This window comes from Astatotilapia calliptera, chromosome 10, assembly GCF_964374335.1.
Source record: "Astatotilapia calliptera chromosome 10, fAstCal68.1, whole genome shotgun sequence".
Lineage (NCBI taxonomy): Eukaryota > Metazoa > Chordata > Actinopteri > Cichliformes > Cichlidae > Astatotilapia > Astatotilapia calliptera.
The window spans coordinates 20687980-20702082 of NC_137431.1; the positions used below are offsets into that span (position 1 = coordinate 20687980).

Genomic DNA, 14103 nt, shown 5'->3' on the forward strand with positions numbered 1-14103 from the left:
TTCGTCTTTACCTCTTTTGGACCTCCAGCTTGCCATACAAAAACAACAATGGCGTCTTCTGCGGATGTTCACGTCCGAATTTGCGCACAAGAAATTATCAAATATGATCTGGAAATTAAAGCTCTCATTCAGGTAAGGAATGAAGAACGAGCGCCTTGTTTGTCCTTTCATCCTGAGCCATTTCTGAACCGTTGGTAACTCTGGAGAGCTGGCTGAACATGCGCACAACAGGTCTTCAAGTTGAGCTAAGAAGAAGCTAACGTTAACTTTCCGACAGTCAAAAGACACAAAACATTCTTGATTTTGTTTATTTTAATTAGGCAAAAAATCATTCCTGAGACAGTTATAATACTTTTGAGTAATAAATCTCTAATTATTCAAATAACCGAGAGAAGAAAATGATCATTTATTATCAGATGTTATTTAAAAAAATATTTACGACGCACTCTTTGTTTAGTTCTGCGTTCGTGATATCCTAATTAGTAAGGGAAATTAAAATAAGTTAAAACAAATTGTTTTAGAAAATGTAAATAATATGAATATAAAAAATATATTAAGTTTTTTTTTTTAATGGAGAAAAATGTGCTAAAATTTATACTGTATATCCTGAGCCAGATGGTGGAACGGCTGTAAGCTGAGAGACACCTGCCCTATCAAAAAGTGACCGCCAGTGTTTCTTTGTCTAATGTCTTTGGTTATATTGCTAAATAGCTCTAGTCAACAGGATTTAAAAATGGATTTCATATATAAAGTAATAAAAAATGACATATTTTGCAAGTATTTTTATGGTTCTACATTACATTGCAATCAATCAAGTCCTTTTGGCCATTTAAAGTATCTTTATACAGCTGTTATATTTGTATAGATTTCTGCTGTCCTCTTGGCCAGATCATCACTGACAGCTGATGTCCGTTGGTGAGGGCCAGAATGTAGAACAACCACTAAATCTCTTTTCACCACAGCAGGCAATTACAGTGCCACATCCCCTACTTCCCCTTTCCCTCTCAAGACCCCGAGTTGCTTTGAACTCCACCACTTGGGGGCAGCAGCTCATGTGTAGTGGTGGACACACCATTTCTCAGCCACCTCACACTCTGCTGCAAACTGCTCCACTGCAAGCTGGAGGTCATTGCTCGATTCAACCACCAGAACCACATCAGCAAAAAGCAGAGATGAGATCCTGAGTCCACTGAATTTGACTGCCTCCACCTCTTGGCTGCACATAGAAACTGTCTTCCAAAAAAACTTGTGAACAGAATCAATGATAAAGGGGCAGAGCTGGTGGAGTCCAGGATTCACAGGGAATGAGTCTGACTTGCTGCCAAGCTCTCAGTACACTATGTACAATGACAAAACACTTTATAACAATGGACCAGATGTCTCATACTCCTAAAGCACAAGCTCCTTTGCTCACACAAAGATTTGTGCATTTATGAATTCACATGATGTATGTCTTACTCGATGTGATATAATTATAAAATATAACTAATACATTATATTTAACTCAATGTGTGTGTGTTGTCTGTAGGACATCAGGGATTGTCCAGGACCTCAGTCTGCTCTTGTGGAGCTCAATGCTCAGGTCAAAGAGAAATTCAACAAGCTGAGGCTCAGAATTCAGGTCAGGCCTCAGCTACACATCCACACGGTGCTGCATCTGACAGGTTTTTTTTTTTTTTTGCTTAATATTGGATCTGTGTCATGTGATGCCATGATGTTGTTGTTTTTTTGTTTCTTCCAGGATCTGGAGCAGATGGCCAAAGAGCAGGACAAAGAGTCAGACAGAGTGGCCATCCAAACAGAGACCGAGAGCCAATGGAAGCAGATGCTGAGGTGTTTAGACGCAGACGCACACAGACACATCTAAAAAAAATAAGCCTGTGCAGCACCAGTCATTTTATTTTCCCCTTGAATCACTTGCCTCGTGTCCCAGTGAACATGTTGTTGGTTTCTGTTTTGTTGCGATGATAATGTAAACTGGAAATCCAGACACAAGCGAGCACTTAAGATGGAAAAAAAATCTAAAACAAAAACTTTCAGTCTCAAAATTGTTTGCTTTTTCTTGTCTGTCTTGTCAGCAACCAGACAGCGTGGAGAAAAGCTAACCTGGCTTGTAAACTTGCCATAGACAACATGGAGAAGGACGAACTGCTGCATGGTGAGGAAAACCACAACACCAGACAGAGGTAAATATAGTTTCTGCCAAGGCTCTGCTACAGAGCACTGTACTACGAAGACAGTTCAGTGTACCCCGAGTTTGTTTGCGTTATGTAGATTCCCGTACTTCTACACCTGGTTAGAGCTGCTGATATGCAGTCTGAACTTTGATCAGTGATTTTTGTATACCTGCAGCCAAACAGGAGGAAATTAATGTCACCTGTATTAATTTACCTGGTTTCTGTTTAGCTGTAAAAGGCTGATGGGGTATTATCGTTACCCTGCCGGGCAGAGGCATCGTACACACCTTGAGAACAAGGCTGCTTAGGATTTTCAAACTGATACCATAGTTTCTGTCAGTAACTTCTATCCTCTACTTCCTGTAGTTATTACCATTACACTGTTTTCTTTCTGTTTTTAAGCCCAGGCCACCAATAATATTTCTGTTTTACACAGATGTGTGTTTATGTTTATGGAGTGTTATCAGATGAATCGCAGTATGACAACTATGTCAAAACAACAGCTAATCTGCTGTACACTGAAATACAGATACACTTGTTAACATCTGTAAAACTATCTTTTGTCTAATGTCTGTGGTTTAAAATGCTTTCATGAACGATTATTAAATAAGATTTTTTTAATTGTTGCTTTTGGTAATTTGTGATTTAAAAAAATTGATTAAAAACTGGCACAAATGAACCAAAAAAGATAAATGAATATAAAAATAGAGTGGCTAGTTGCACTGGTGGTAGAAACACAAGGTTCTAAACTACTTAATGAGAAAAAGATTCCTTCTAGTCTCCAATAAATCACTTTAATATAATCTAATAATAAATTAGGCATGTCAGAACCCATCTGCAGTACTTCACCTGCTCTGTTCTGTGTGTGTGTGTTTTTGTCTCAGGAAAGCAACCAAGGAAAATTTAGTGGAAACCAGCAGCAACATCACAGAGAGTCTGATGTCTATCAGCAGGATGATGTCTGAACAGGTGAAGCAGAGTGAGGACACCATTGGCACTCTAGGTAAAAATCTAATTTTATGTTTCAGTCTCCTGTCCACATTTCCTAACCGATCCTCCTAAACCCTTAATGCCTTTAATTCTTCGTCCTCCTTATTCAGCCACCTCATCCAGGACGGTGCAGGAAACCAACGAGGAGTTTAAAAGCATGACAGGAACCATTCACCTGGGCAGGAAGCTCATCCTGAAGTACAACCGGCGGGAGCTGACAGACAAGCTGCTCATCTTCCTTGCACTAGCCCTCTTCTTTGCCACCGTCCTCTACATCCTCAAGAAACGTCTCTTCCCCTTCATTTAGTCGGCCGCCTGGGTCTGTTTTTCCTCAAGGACGTGGGGACTGGCTTGGAACGAGTTAACACAGTGAATTGTAGGAGGTATGAAGTAGAAGCATGAACCACATGGACTCTTAGAAGCAGCACTGAAACTGGACTGTAGCACACAGAGGCGGCGTGAAGTGGGAACGTGTTACTTCTTACATATAATATGCAATATGAAGGGTTGGAAAATATCTGAAGCTCAAGATCCACTTCAGCAGTGAAAGGAGCAAAGTGAGTAAAACTGACATCCAGAGTTTCATAGAAAACATTAAGAAGCCACAGCCTACCTCGAGTAGATATGGTTATACAATGTATTGTCAAAAGTTTGAACGCATGTTGCAAATGGTCACAGTTGAAGAAGGGATCTGCTGCTTTTTAGCCTTTTCCTTGATGCCTCACACTGCCTCCCTGGTGTTACAGTAAGGACTCTGTTATCCTAATGTGACCATTTCTATCATTCTGGATGATGGGTCTTTTTCAGAAAGCCTGAACTTGAGGAAATTCATGTGTTTACATTGAAATTTACATTAAATTGAAGTAAATACAGAGAGCTTAAAGGTTCAGATGCTCATATTTGCCAAATTGTGTGCAGTTTTTGAAATGTTGATACCTTAAAGCACACTGTAGGTTTCACAATGCAATAAGACAGCATCTAAAGATCAGCAGCCTGTATGCTCATGTAATATCTCTTTGTACCCCTTCAGTCCAGTGTAAAAGGAAGAAAAGGTAGTCTGTGATTCTGCCCTCATGTCAGACATGTTGAAAGGTTGGGAGTTAGAGACTAAAGCAAGGGACCACTGGAGGCTTGTTTTAAGCCTCGATTGCTGCAAATAAACAAAATCCATCCAAAGAGGTGATCTGCGTGATAAAATGTTTCAGCTGATGCAAAATATTCACGTCCTCCAAGCAGAGGGCAACCTTATTTGAATTCAGCTGGAGCTTCACTTTTACACAGATGGGAAGAAAAGAGGGGGACAGAAAAGTGAGCAACATTGTAGGACTCCATCTACTCCTGTTGAGTCATGGTTGGTTTCTGAGCTGTAGTAGTATCTTCTGACTTAACCAGCCTTTAATTCTACAGCTTAAGAGAAAAAAAAAAAAAAAACCACAACCCCAAAGCGGGTTGCCCTCCTAGTGTCCAGTACCTTTAATTCAGAACTAGTCAGGGTCATGGTTGCAAAATGCACCAACCTTTGTTTTTGTTTACTTTTGTTATAAAGTGTGAATGTGCTCAGGAGTGTATTTAGTGTACTTTTTTTTTAACCTCATGCCTTCCTTCCAAACTACTGAACCAGTAATCCAGTGAATGATTGTTGCCCTGAAAGGTGTCAGATTGTGTGATTGTTGAACAAAAGCCCCGTGGGTTCGAGTTCATTTAAAAGTCTCAAGCACCAGCAGATGTCTTAAAACTCAAAATATCAGTTTGAACTGCAGTGCTGTTAAAAGACTTGTTCAACAGGATAGGACTAATTTAAATAACACACTTCTGTTTGTTCATCAGTATCACTTTATTTTAATAAAATTCAAATAACTGTTCAGAGTTTGTGATCCATTGGAGAAAAAAAACAAAAAACAAAACAAAACCCAAAACCACAACATTCAACACCAGAGGTCTGTATGAAATGTGAACAAGTGAACATTAAAAATACATTTCTAACACATATTGACCTATGAGTGCTTTCCTTTCTGCACACTGCGCCTCATCTGTTTCTCCATGGTACACAATATGACTTTCTCCATAAATACAAAAGCAGATTCATAACTCTGTTCCTAAAATGTTGTGATGCTGTGTAAAAGTTCAAATTGAGCAAATGTTTTTCATGAAACAGTAAAGTGTCCCAGTTTAAACACTTGGTAGGTTTTCTATGTTCAATACTGAATAAAATATAATGCATTCTAATGGTATTTAGATTTTACACAGCGTCACAACTTTTTGGGAACTGGGCTTGTAAACAGGATACTGACTTTGAGCCATGAGCTACACTTGACCTACTGATTCCGTGTGTGTGTACGTCTGATGCTGAGCTGCAGTGGTCTGTGAGATTGAAGTGAGGTAGATAATTGTTCTTCCATCCTTAATGGAGCACAAATGCCCAGCAGATTGAATAAGTTATGATGCATTACTACACTGAATACTTTTAGCCACTACTGCTAGTATTATAGAATTGTGTACTCAGTTTCCATCTGTCTGTAGAGGAGTGACACTGGATTTCTCAGACACAACTGAATCTGGTTCAGTTGTGTTGTCTATATGACTGAGCCTGGGCCCATCCTCTGTTTGTTGCTGCAGGGGTCCCCCAGCAGCGATAGGCCATGGTGCACTGGTGGGTGGGAAAGTGCTTTGGTTGAGGGTATCGGATTGGCAGAGGGGGCAGTTTCCGGCAAGGCTGCTGCAAAGCGACCCCCAGTACTGCTCGCATTGTTCACGCAAACGGCGTCCGACCCACGTCTTGACCTCCTCTCCGCACTTCAGCAGGAAGTTCGTCAGCTCCACGTATGGCCTGGCAGGATGCGAATACATCAGGGTCATCAATAAATACTTGGCTGTTTTGTCCAAATGTACATTTAGAAAAAATGTCACTTACAGGAAGTGCCAAAAACAATAGAATGTCCCAGTTTTATTCATTTTTCCATTTGAGCAATTAATGACATAATTTTGAATGCATTTATTTGTACACATATCTATCAAAACAATAAAATTGTGGCTGTTAGTAGTTAATTTGTGTGAGTTTGTGTTTCTCACCCAGGGGGAAACATTAGGTGAAACTGCACCAGGTTTTCCACGGTGTCCATGTGATCCCGCAGTGCCAGGCAGAGCTGGTGTTTGGTGTAGCACTCCCTCTGAAGCACGCACACCATCTCCTTTATCGCCGAACACCGCCGGCTGATGCAGCTGAAACGCTGCCGCAGCCCCAATGCCAGGCACCGCAACGTGTCCTTCACAAATGCTTTGCCCTGCGAGAAAAAGGAGAACAGTGAGTGGACGATTACAGGGAAACCTATATACATACACACGATTCCCCCCCCCCCTAATGTTTTATTGCAACCATGTTTTTATTTCCAATAGTCTTTTCTATCAGATTCAAAGACTTCTATTTAGTTTTTTTTATTCTATTATTGATTTATTATTTATGTCCATGTTTGATTTATCATCTTTTCAGTCATCTATAAAGTACTTTGAGTTGGTCTAAGTTCTATGAAAGTGCTACGCAAACAAAAACAATTTGTGACAGCCTTAAATCAAGGGGTTTACCTGAAGTACTGTTTAGGAAATAAAACCATTTTTATACACAGTCCTTGATTTTTAGAGGCTGAAAAGTAACAATTTTAAAATAAGGAATTTTTATTTTATTTTATTTTTTTTTTAAGTAGTTGGATTAAAATGGTTTGTAGTCACCGACTGTGTGACGTCTAGAACCATCAGACATCACCAGATGCTGCATTTCCTCCCTTCAGATGGTACGTCAGTCCTATACTGAAGCCACCTTCAGTTTAAGCTCATTTGTGGCTCTCTTTAATTTCAGTTTTATCTTCAGAGGCTGAAAACCTGCTGACTTGAAGAATATCCCATTTCTTTGCATTGAAGAACTCTTGTGCTGAATTGCTAACGCTACAGCTATTGCAATACTTTTGTTAAATCCCTTGAATTAAAGCTAAAATCTGCACTTGAATGATTTGAAACCTGTGGTGTCCAGAGACCAGAAAACCAAATGCTCTGTGAAAAACATTAGTTTTTGCTGTATGATCTTTACCTCACAATAAAAAGTGCCTCAAGGCAACCGTCTTTGTTATTTGGTACCATGTAAATAGAACTGTATTGAAAAATAACTTATGACTTACAGAGAAGGGGTGAGGTTAAATAAATGTCCACTTCTTCACACTCCTTTTTGAGTATGTAAACTAAATATCTTGTAATGCATTTCACTTCATTTTTGTATACTTTAAAAGGAATATTTTTCCTAAATTACATTCTGTACACTGTTGGAAGTTCTAACAGACGCTTGGGGTAGGCTCTGAAAGCCAGACTATCCTCATCCACTTTTACAGTAGAGAGCGAGAGAAAACAAACCACAAAACCAAACCACAACATGTTGACAGCCTGGCACAAAAACCGTTTGACCTCTGTGGATGCTCTACATAGATCTTCATGACAGCTGGTGAACTCGCCCAATCGTCAGTGTATTTGGCCAACTGCTCAACTGGAGTAAGGTCATTTGATGCTGCTAGCGCATTAGTACAGTATGTGAGGAAAAACAGATATAATAAGAGGGTGGCTGTGCATGTACAAAGACAAATTTGAATCTGCGAGTTAAGCAGTGAAGAAAACAGAAAAAAAAACAAAAAACAAACACGAACCTGTGGTGCCGACCTAAACAAATTTCAGATTGTCATCTATACCCTCAACAAGTGCCCCAGCAATAAGTGGTGCACACTAAGAGAATGGTAAAGGCCTAAATGCTCAACCCCTACATTGAGGGGATCCGGTGGCTCTGTAATGCTGCGGGGGGCTTTTTGCTGGCACATATTGGGTCTTAGGGGGATCTGCAAATCTCTACAAAATTCTTCTGGGTGATCATCTTTATCATGTTATGAAACATGAAGCCCTGAAGAAGTTTCCTGCAACACTTTATCCTTTAATCCACGACCATCTGTATCAGGTACATTCACTCAGAGATCTTCAAAGAACATCTTCTGTTTCTGCTCAAACTGGGGACACATTAGGCCTGCATCATTTTCTCATACATTTCTATTCTAGTAATGTGGACAGGATGTTCCTGTTCTCTCCTTTCACTTCCCCTCTCACGCTGTGCTGTAACTGTGCTGCCATGCATAACGATACACTGCTTCTTATACAACAAGCATTCCTCACAAATGACCGCAATGATGGAAGGGATTAAATGAAATAAAAACACGCATCCAGATATGCCTTCTCCAACCCTGCCCAGGCAACTTCTGAACTTCCCCTCAGCCTGTCAGTGCCCCGCAGGCGTAACGACACAACTGACTTAATGAGTTTATTTTGAGTGTGAATGAATGTGAGACACACTGGCTTATCCTCACCTGCAAGTCGTAGTGTCCAGCGTTGTGCAGCAGAGTAAGACATATGTGGTCCAGCCCTCGGATTTCACAGGAGTTGTTGCTCAAACACTGAAACATCCCACAGCCAACATCAGCTGAACTCAACAGGCAACTCTGGAGCTCCGCTACGAGACACAGTGAGAGATCAGCATTAACTTTCCAGGTGAATGCATGTGCCAAATAATATAATATTAAAAACAATACACATCCACTGTCAAGCCTCAGACCTTTGGCCTTCACTTTTCAGAAATTAGTATTGTGCCATACTGCAAATTTTTCATATCAATCCAACACAAAGGAAATGCAGGGCCAGTAATAATAATACTTTTAACTTAAACAGGCAGCTTATGTAGGGGAGAGGAGTGTGTCATGATTTAGTAGATGAATCATCATCCATTTGCAAATTCTGATCACATTTTAATGACCGCTAAATTACTGTGTTTGTTTATTTCCCACAATAATTAATTAAACAAAGCACACCTTTCAGCTTTTCATACATTTTGACACTCATGTTTTTGGAGAGGTATACATTTTTCCATTTCCAAAACAAATAAAAATGTATTAAAAACAATTCACTGGGCTACATACTGAACTTAAGATAGAAACAAAGTATCGATCCTGTCGAGCTAATATGGATCCACGTTGGTATCGACAGTATCATGTTTGGATCGAGCCCCTCAACTATCAGAAACCTATTTGTAAGTGTACAGAATGTAAATATGAGGATTTAGACATTTAAATGTTAGATAGTACTTTTTGATCAGCTTTCCTTACAGATTAGACACAAAAGCACAACCAGAATTCATACATAAGGCACACTGTCGATTTTTGAGAAAATGAAAGTATTTTAGTGAAAGGTTAGAGTCCGGAAAATACAGTATATGAGTTATGTAAGGTAGTTTGTTTCGGGCCAGGAGACAGCACAGTTTCACACACTCTTCATTTTGCACTTTATGGCGCTGTTGTAAATGGTGAAAATACTAGTGCTAGTTGCACGGCGTCAACACGTTAACGAGGTAACCGCTAACCGCAACGCTAACGCGTTGACGCCGTGCAGCCCCACGCACGGGGCGATCCGCGGTAACTCGTTAACGGAGACTTGTCGCGTTAATACAGTTATGGCGTTAACCTCATTTTAACGAGTGTAACGCTGCAGCACTAAAATAGTAATCTCCAAATGTTCTCTTTTTACAGACCAGCGCCTCTTTGATAGCTGCCGCGTCCATCTTGTCGTTAGCTGCAGGTGAAGCGATGGGGGAGGGAGAGTTGTGTTAGTGAAGGAGAGGCCGAGTAACACGTAGAGAGAAAAGCGAGACAAACTTGCAGTTCCATGAATATAATTATAACGTAACAGTCTATATAAACGATATAGTCACACAGCTTATCTCGTATAAAAATAGATCGATATATTTTTTAAAAACTCGATATATCACCCAATCCTAGCTAGAAGCATACTTTAACGGGTAAAATTAAGTGGCAAGCCGTCTTGGCTTTATGAATATGAGCTACAAGCATACTCTGATGGGCAAAGTTAAGTGGCAAACCGTCATACTAACTTAACTTTGTGCTGGAATTACTATGACAGCAGAAATGTGCATAAACTACTTACGGTAGGACGTGTTGCCAAAGGGATACAGAGGGAATGTGCATGGACAGGGTCGAACCACCGGAGTCGCGCATTGAATTACAGTCACCAACAGCACAGGAGGTTAGAGAGGCGCGCACGGCCAACAGGTTGTCTTACAATGAGATTAAATGTGCAATAAGGGGGAGAAAAAAGTAGCACCCCTCAAGCTCTTTTTTAGGGCCAACAAGGGCCTCGGGCATGTAAAGTTTTCTTCAAAATGCAGTTTCCGACGCTTAAATGCGACCGTTACACGACCTGTGAAAACTTGCACGTGGCGGCTCACCTGTGCTCTGCAAAGAGAGGCGCCTTCTCATCTGGCTCACTTCTTGCTCCAGAACATCATGCTGGTCGTTGGTCAGCACATGACACACCAGCAGCAGAAAAAACACAGTGGAGACAGCGGACGCGTTCACCGGCATCACTGAGGTCGAGTCAGCGTATGTGCGGTGCTCTTTTCTTCTCTTCTCTTGGTAGAAGTTCGCGCAGCTAGAGCTCGAAGCCTTTGAATAACTTTACTCTGTGACGAGGAGATCGAGGCTATATATATGTAGAGCCGCAGGAGACCGGCGCGTTCACGAAGGCTGGAGCTTGGGTCTCCACCAATCACAGCCTAGCGCCGTGACCGCGCAGCACTTGCGCAGCTGAAGGTTTATCATTGATGAGAGTAAAAGAGGAACCTCCACCCCCTCACCCCAGCAGAAGATCCATGAATTTGAAAACAAAAAGAGACAAGTAGTGATTTCGGGGTTTTTTTTGGTTTCTTGGTTAAAAAAAAAACACACGAAGAAGGACCCACGGAGGACAGAAATGGGATCAGGCAGAAATGGGAAGGATCACGTTGAGCGAACACACAAAAGAAAGTGAATCCCATTCCCATCAGCTCTCCCCAGAAGTGAAAATGTTCTTATAGAGGCCGCTTGTTCCTCCAGAGTCTGCGGGGGTGTGTTTGACGGCTTGCAGCTGCTTTCTTGGCGAGGCGCAGAGGCGTGCAATGAGGAACGTGTCAGACGCGCCCGGGCTGCAGCACATTGAAAGAGCACCGCGTTTTTCCAACTGTGAGGAAATCCTACAGTTTTCCTACATCATATTAGCGTGAAACAACTTCTGCGTAAACACGCAGCATTTTTATACTAAACATCCAGGAACACTTTCACACGCGAAATACTTAATCTTTTATAGATCTCTCAAAAGGCACTAAGAAGCAGCGCAGGTAGTATGACCCGTTGTCCATGAGGACTGCTGCTGAGACTGCACAGCAGCCCACTCCGCTTTTTGAGACATTGTCCCACATTGTGATGTGTTGATCTATGGCTACATCTTTACTGACAACCAAAGAAAATGAGCAAACAGAAGTAGAAGTACCAGTGCACTGCAATAACTTCTAAAGTAACAGTTTTAGAAGTTCTTTTAATAGAAAGTGAAAATATAGATGTGCACAAAAGAGCTATTGCATAGCCTCCATTTACATTCCCAAGACTTCAAGTCAAAACTGATCTAAAGTAAAATATAGTAGCTATAGTTAATTCTCCTTCACATCTTTGATACTAAACCTATAACCTGCACAGTTTGTGCATGTTAGGAATATCAGACCACCTTCCAGTAATCGCTCCATATTATTTCACCCTAATGTCACCAAAGACACTACTGGAGCTGGAGGCAATACTTAATGATTAATTTGAGAATACTTAGATATTTATCTGTGTGAGACTTAGTTACACATTCAAGTGTTGTTGCCACCTATTATCAAGTTTTTTGTTTGCTTCCCGTGAACAACTGGCCAATCAAAATTGGGTCAGCAGAGACTCAACTAATGTTTGATCAACTATTAAAGAACAACTTCAACTTTTTAACACCTGTCAGCCTAGAAGAAGCAACTTTTGAAACTTAGGGAACAAAATAACTGGGTTTGCATCAGAGGTTAGTGAGGGCGGTCTCTGCCTATGCAGTCACCCTTGGAAAAACCCACCAAATATTCAACTTGAGGTCAAACCACAACTTTATTGAGATAAACTAAGGTGTCTAGACTTTACATTAAGAGAACAGGCAAGGTCGTCAAATGTCATTTTGACATTGGGGAAAGAGTTAAAGAGAAATAAATCCACCAGCACTATCTGATATCAGTTATAGCGCCAGTGCTCATATCATGTAAAATCATTCAATATAGCCAGACCCCCTTTAACACTTTATACCAACAGTAACCATAAGCTCGTGTTATTTGAGCAGGAAGGTGGAGGAGAAGCCAAAAAAACCCCGTGTAACAGAAAACCTGAAAAGCTGAATACATACATGAATAGCCTGTCATTCACAGCAGTCATGCCCTTACTTTTAAGCCTTGATACAATTTAAAGAAGTGAGTTTTAGCTGCACACGAACCTGCAGAGTTAACAGACGTGAACCAGTCAGAGTAACTGCAGTGGCACCTTTGCATATGCATGTTTAAGAATGTGTACAGCTCTCTCCTTTTACATATATTTTTGCAAAAACTTTCAGCTGTCAGGACAGATTTTTTTCCTACAAAATCATCGTGGCCAAATAGATTCGCAATAATTGTAGTAAAGATTAATACTACAATATAAAAATGGATATGGATGGATATCAGGAAATCAAGGAGAACCTGTGCAGTCCTGTGTGGATGCAATTTGGTCTAAAATTTGTTGGACAAAGGAAATGATTGTAGTTTTTATTTACAGTGGCTTGCGAAAGTATTCGGCCCCCTTGAACTTTTCCACATTTTGTCACATTACAGCCACAAACATGAATCAATTTTATTGGAATTCCACGTGAAAGACCAACACAAAGCGGTGTACACGTGAGAAGTGGAACGAAAATCATACATGATTCCGAACATTTTTTACAAATAAATAACTGAAAAGTGGGGTGTGCGTAATTATTCAGCCCCCTTTGGTCTGAGTGCAGTCAGTTGAACATAGACCTTGCCTGATGAGTGCTAATGACTAAATAGAGTGCACCTGTGTGTAATCTAATGTCAGTACAAATACAGCTGCTCTGTGACGCCTCAGAGGTTGTCTAAGAGAATATGAACACCATGAAGTCCAAAGAACATACCAGACAGGTCAGGGATAAAGTTATTGAGAAATTCAAAGCAGGCTTAGGCTACAAAAAGATTTCCCAAGCCTTGAACATCCCACGGAGCACTGTTCAAGCGATCATTCAGAAATGGAAGGAGTATGGTACAACTGTAAACCTACCAAGACAAGGCCGTCCACCTAAACTCACAGGCCGAACGAGGAGAGCACTAGGGCTGCCACAAACGATTATTTTGATAGTCGACTAATCACCGATTATTTTTGCGATTAGTCGACTAATCAGATCATCATCCATTGGACGTAAAACGTACAGCTTATTGCACCAGCAGCATCTGCTCTTATATAACTATCATTAGCTTACAGCTTTAAGTGTTTAAGGTATGTGCTAACTAAAAATAAAGACAAGACGATAGTTTGTTTCGGTGAAGTTTAATAAACTCCTTGCTATCTAAAATATAACAGGACACCGGAGTAGATTCTCCAGCATCTCACACTTCTGATAATCAGTTGTCTGCTTGACGTTTATTCAGCTGTGTAAAAACTATAACTTTAATCTCAGCCAAACAGATTTACTCAGGAACAAATAAAATACTAAAAAAAAAAAAAAAAAGCCAAACAATAACATTTTTAAGTTATCTAAGTGACTCATATGTTTAACCTGAGTAGCGAAAGACGGCAGTGGGTTTGAAAACGATTTGCCGGGAGTCCGGTGTTCTCACGGCTCTAGTTAGCCTAGCCCCCGGCTAGCTATCGAGCTAGTGGGTAACAGACGTCTCCGAAAACGTCGAGCGCTTTTGAAAATATGCGGTGTCTTGATAAACTGAGCAGATATTTAAGGTTTCCACAGCTACATTCCC

General features: G+C 40.7%; 2 protein-coding genes across 3 annotated transcripts in view; one reads left to right on the top strand and one right to left on the bottom strand.

The window, feature by feature from the left end:
• Window positions 1-5154, top strand: bnip1b (BCL2 interacting protein 1b). Of its 2 annotated transcripts, XM_026181495.2 has the most exons (6): window positions 1-132; window positions 1529-1621; window positions 1742-1833; window positions 2079-2186; window positions 3062-3180; window positions 3278-5154. In XM_026181495.2, exons 1-6 carry the CDS (start codon window positions 49-51, stop codon window positions 3472-3474), a joined length of 693 nt encoding a protein of 230 aa, XP_026037280.1. In that variant the 5' UTR covers window positions 1-48; the 3' UTR covers window positions 3475-5154. The 2 variants fall into 2 exon arrangements, with proteins under 2 accessions (XP_026037280.1, XP_080163303.1); XM_080307177.1 differs by having other exon boundaries at window positions 1529-1833.
• Window positions 5059-14103, bottom strand: part of bod1 (biorientation of chromosomes in cell division 1) — a 24898-nt gene continuing 15853 nt past the window's right edge. The window contains 4 exon segments of the mRNA XM_026181494.2: window positions 5059-5994; window positions 6237-6448; window positions 8555-8697; window positions 10483-10553. Coding sequence (XP_026037279.2) covers window positions 5667-5994; window positions 6237-6448; window positions 8555-8697; window positions 10483-10553 — 754 coding nt within the window. The 3' untranslated portion in view covers window positions 5059-5666.